At 36.4% G+C, this 5,058-nt stretch overlaps 1 protein-coding gene across 1 annotated transcript in view; it reads left to right on the top strand.

Annotated features, from left to right (window-relative positions):
- Positions 1–5,058, top strand: part of KCTD3 (potassium channel tetramerization domain containing 3) — a 68,147-nt gene that overhangs the window by 57,982 nt on the left and 5,107 nt on the right. The window contains exons 14-17 of the mRNA XM_010853303.1: positions 661–757; positions 3,595–3,779; positions 3,859–3,997; positions 4,651–5,051. Coding sequence (XP_010851605.1) covers positions 661–757; positions 3,595–3,779; positions 3,859–3,997; positions 4,651–5,051 — 822 coding nt within the window. The remainder of the gene's footprint in view (positions 1–660; positions 758–3,594; positions 3,780–3,858; positions 3,998–4,650; positions 5,052–5,058) is intronic.

The raw sequence follows: 5,058 nt of genomic DNA, 5'->3' as shown, positions 1-5,058 counted from the left end.
AGTATAGCATGTCTCTACTGAAAGGCTCTGATTTTAGCAAAAGGTATATAAAGTTAAATCAGTTTCTCCATACGCCATAACATACCATATATACACACACAGAATCTTCACAGAAGTAGATTCTTTTCTGTAAAGATCCGTTTGAAACAATCTGTAATGTATATGTGCTATACCCACCATACTTTTAATAGTTCTATAGGACCTGTTCGTTAATGTGCCTTCTAGATCACCTGTATAGGCAGAACTGGTGGAATGTAAGGAGTACATGAGAATTGTTTATGCGTGAAACTATTAAATGAATATGCACCCACAGTAAAGACTTCAAAATAGTTATCTTTAAAAAATGTAAGCTGCTTATGAGAATTGTACAACCGGTCTTAGTATTTTTAGAGCGAGAACTGCTCAGTGTTGTCAGTTTTAACAGTTGCCCTGTGAACCCACTTCCAACTGTGATGATAGACACTGAAAGTTTACAGTTTTGACAACAAAGTTTTTTTTTCCAACTTCATTGGAGATATAATTGACAAGTAACATTGTGTAACTGAAAGGTATAGCATTGACATATTTATTGAGTGCTTTTGTTCCAGGCATTAGAAATCTAAAAAATTGGAAAAAACATCAACTTAAACTTACATCAGTGTTTTCTGTTTTCTGATGAAGGACCTTTTGGAGAGCGAGATGATCAACAGGTGTTTATCCAGAAAGTTGTTCCCATCACTAATAAACTGTTTGTAAGACTGTCATCTACTGGGAAAAGGTAACACTTTACTGAAAAGATTCTATGTTCAGAAGTCAACGTTTGTGTTACAAAAGGGGAAGTAATTGACAGTGGTAAAAGTGAGCAGGGAGAAGAACCTGTAAGATCTTTTAGAGGAGGAGGTAACTCTAAGGACTCTATCCTACAGGAAAAATTAAAAGAGCCAAATCATATGTTTATTTTCACACATTTAGGCTTTCTGTACTTTTTAAAATTTTTATTTTTTTGAAATATGATTGCTTTACACTATTTATATTCTATAGCAAAGTGATTGTTTTTTATACATACACACACACAGCTTTTTCATATTCTTTACCACTATGGTTTGTCACAGGATTTTGTATATAGTCCCCTGTAGTTAATGGCACCCCACTCCACTATTCTTGCCTAGAAAATCTCATGGACAGAGGAGCCTGGTGGACTACAGTCCATGGGGTCCAAAGAGTCAGACACCACTGAGCGACTAATAAACACGGTTTGCGTCTTCTAAGCTCAAACCTACCATCCATCCATCCTCTGCCTTGCAGCCACAAGTCTGTTGTCTGTCTGCGAGTCTGTTTCTATTTCATTCGTGTCATATTTTAGATTCCTACACATAAGTGATGTCATGCGGTATTTGTTTTTCTCTGACTTCTTAGTGTGATAATCTCCGGGTCTATCCCTGTTGCTCAAAAGACATCATTTCATTCTTTTTAAGGCTGAGTAATAGTTCATTGTGTGTAACTACATTATCTTCTCTATCCATCGGTCTGTCACTGGGTATTTAGGTTATTTCCATGTGTTGACTGTTGTAAACAGTGTGGTTGTGTATGTAGGGATGCATGTATCTTTTTGAATTATAGTTTTGTCTGGATATATATGCCCAGGAGTGGGATTGCTGGATCCTATGGCAACTCTTGTTGTAGTTTAAGGAACCTCCATAGTGTTCTCTACACTGGCTTTACCAGTTTACATTCCTGCCAACAGTGCATGAAGGTTCTCGTTTCTGCACATCCTCTCCAGCATTTTGTGATTTGTAGATATTTTTAATGATGGCGATTCTAACCTGTGTGAGCTGGTACCTCATTGTAGTTTTGATTTGCATTTCTCTAATAAGCAGCAGTAATGAGCATCCTTCCACATGCCTGTTGGCCATCTGTAGGTCTTTGGAGAAATGTCTATTTACGTATTCCTGCTTTTGATTGGGTTGGTTTTTTTAGTTTTATGAGCTGTTTGTATATTCTGGAAATTAAGCCCTTGTGGGTCAAATCACTTGCAAATATTTTTTCTCAGTTTGTAGGTTTTGTTTCCATTTTGTTTATGGTTTCTTTTGCTGTACAAAGGCTTGTGAGTTTGATTAGATCCAATTTGTTTGTTTTTATTTCTATTGTCTTGGGCAACTGACATCAAAAAACATTTTATTAGATGTTTGTACAATTTGTCAGTAGGTTTGGCCTGCGTTCTCTTCTAGTTTTATGGTATCGTGTATTTACATTAAGTCTTGAAGCCATTTGAGTTTATTTTTGTGCATGGTGTGAAGGTGTGCGCTGCCTGCACGTGACTGTCCCTGCTGCACGTGCTGTGTGCGTTCACTGACTGCACGTGACTGTCCCCGTTTTCTTAATTCTCTTGACAGTGGGCCCCTGTGTCCAGAACCTCCCCCTGCAGGCAGATACCAAAATCCCACCATACTCAGGTCCCATATATAAAATGATACAGTGCACTCAGCCCTCTGTTTGTGTGGGTTCCACATCACGGAGAGCTGACTATAGTTGTTCTAAACAGGAATCAAGATTTTAAAAAATATTTTGTCAGTTCATACGTAATATTGAAAAATGATCATCTTAATAAACAGAAAAGAACATTCGATAGTTTGGCAACCATTTGATTAAAAAAAAAGAATCCTAGCACTTAATAAAGCCACCTTCTTTAACCTGATGAATAATATCTGCAAAAGTAATTATACAAACTTCACACTCAGCTGTAAAATGTTACAAGCTTTTCCCTTGAGGTTGGGAATGAGACTGGGATAGCTTCTATCGCTCTGTGCGGGCACTGCAGGAGTCAACTCTTCCCCTCCCTCTCCGTTTCCCTGCCTGCTGGGAAGCTCAACTAAGCTTCATATTCTTTGCCTGTGTCTCTCTTATTAATATGAATTGTATTTCCTCTTCATTTTTTGACCTTGCATTTGCCTGGCATTAATTGTTCTTAATCTTTTTTTCTTTTTTTTAAAGTGGGCTGGGATAAATATTTCAATCAAGTACAGTTTTGTTAACCTTTCTATGACTTTGGCACATCATTTACTGACATTATTTATTGGTCTTCTCATTTGTCAAATGTGGATTACTATTTATCTTTTATGGAAAAAAAATCAATGAAAATAACTTCAAAGCATTTTAATAACTAACAATATTAATTTATTGGAGGATACTGTTTAGACATCTCCATATAGCTGTACATTTCTGGTTTTAGATTTTTAAAATTTTCACAGAAATGTTAAATGATTTCAAGATTTTTTTTTTTCTAGTATCATGCCTGCTTGCTTTCTTTATGCCTTTTTAGTTTAGTAACTTCCTTTTGAATAATTGCTTAATTCTCATCAAGGCTCTTTTAAATTTTCTTTTAAGATTGATTTATTTGTCTTATTTCAGTTACTTAATACATTGTTTTATAAGAGCCTTTTCTCTAGGTTCAAAGAAACAAGCCTTGAATTTTATGGACTTTCTTTGATCCCTTTAAATCTGTTTTATATATGTGGAATATTTGACTGTAACTTTGAAAAAAGGCAATTTTAAAAGTCTGAATTACAAAATGTGATTGGTTCTCCATAGTTAACAGCTGCACAATATGTTTTGCAGAATCTGCGAAATCCAAGCTGTTGACTGTACTACAATATCCTCATTTACAGTAAGAGAATGTGAGGGCTCCAGCAGGATGGGCTCCAGGCCAAGGCGGTACTTGTTCACAGGCCACACCAACGGCAGCATTCAGATGTGGGACCTGACCACCGCCATGGATATGGTCAACAAAAGCGAGGATAAGGGTATGTTCCTTAAGGAACAGTGTTCGTCACAGGGTAGGCTTTGGATGCAAATGGTTACAGTGGTGTATGTTTTCCTAAGACGTAGGTGGTCCAACTGAAGAAGAACTACTCAAATTACTGGATCAGTGTGACCTGAGCACGTCTCGCTGCGCCACTCCTAATATCAGTCCAGCAACTTCTGTGGTTCAGCATAGCCGTCTTCGCGAATCAAGTTCTAGGTAGGTTCATGCACTGAATCGATTGCTTTTTGGAAAATTGGCTAAAATGCTGTAATCACATAACCTTTTAAAACCAAATTTTTCAAAGTACATTTTAAAATCATACTTTGTCACTATTCAATTTAAAAAAAATTTTTTAAATAAATTTCAATTTAGATGTCTGTTAACGTGATCAAGAATTCATTCAAAGGAAATTAGAAAAATCACATGTCCCCTTAGATGCTATGTGGAACTTTTGTTCCTATTGTCTCAGGGACATATTAACCAAAATTACACCTTTAGTCTTAACAGTATGTACTTTAATACAATGACATGTTTGCTTTTAGTTAAGCATATTTTTGAAAAATTCCAAAATGTGAACTAAGGGCCACATACTGAAACTATATTAGTTCCACATTGATTTTAAAGGTGTTTTTCCCCTGGCTTTTTTCAGCTATTTAGGAATCTAGCTTCATTGTGAATATATGTATGGTATTATTTGCATTGTTAATTTTATACACATAGTATATAGAGTGCTTAAGATATATTTTTATATAGCATGCTAAGATACATTTTTATGTATAATATTCTTTATATATATTTAAACTGGTAGTTTAATTAATTAGATGTGCCCCTGAAAATTCCCAAGACGACATGTGACTTTTGTATTTCAGTCTTCAGCTCCAGCACCATGAAACCATCCACGAAGCAGCTACTTATGGCTCCATTAGGCCTTACAGAGAAAGTCCTTTGTTAGCAAGAGCAAGGAGGACTGAGAGCTTTCACAGTTATAGGGACTTCCAGACTGTGAATTTGAACAGAAACATAGAAAGAGCTGTCCCTGAAAATGGTAACTTGGGTCCAATACAAGCCGAAGTTAAGAGGGCAGCGGGGGAATGTAATGTGTCTGAGAGGAAGTCTCCTGGAACAGAAGTTAAAAGCTTGAGAGAATCAGATAGTGTAGTGGAAGTTCATAGACTAGCCGAAGGTTTTCTGGAATCCAAGAAAAGGTCATCAGAAGATGAAAATGAAAATAAAGTGGAGTCACGGAAGAAAGGAGGGTTTGAAGGAGGAGGATTCCT

Source organism: Bison bison, unplaced genomic scaffold (genome assembly GCF_000754665.1).
Source record: "Bison bison bison isolate TAMUID 2011002044 unplaced genomic scaffold, Bison_UMD1.0 scf7180017864325, whole genome shotgun sequence".
NCBI lineage: Eukaryota > Metazoa > Chordata > Mammalia > Artiodactyla > Bovidae > Bison > Bison bison.
This window is presented reverse-complemented; position numbering and strand designations above follow the sequence as displayed.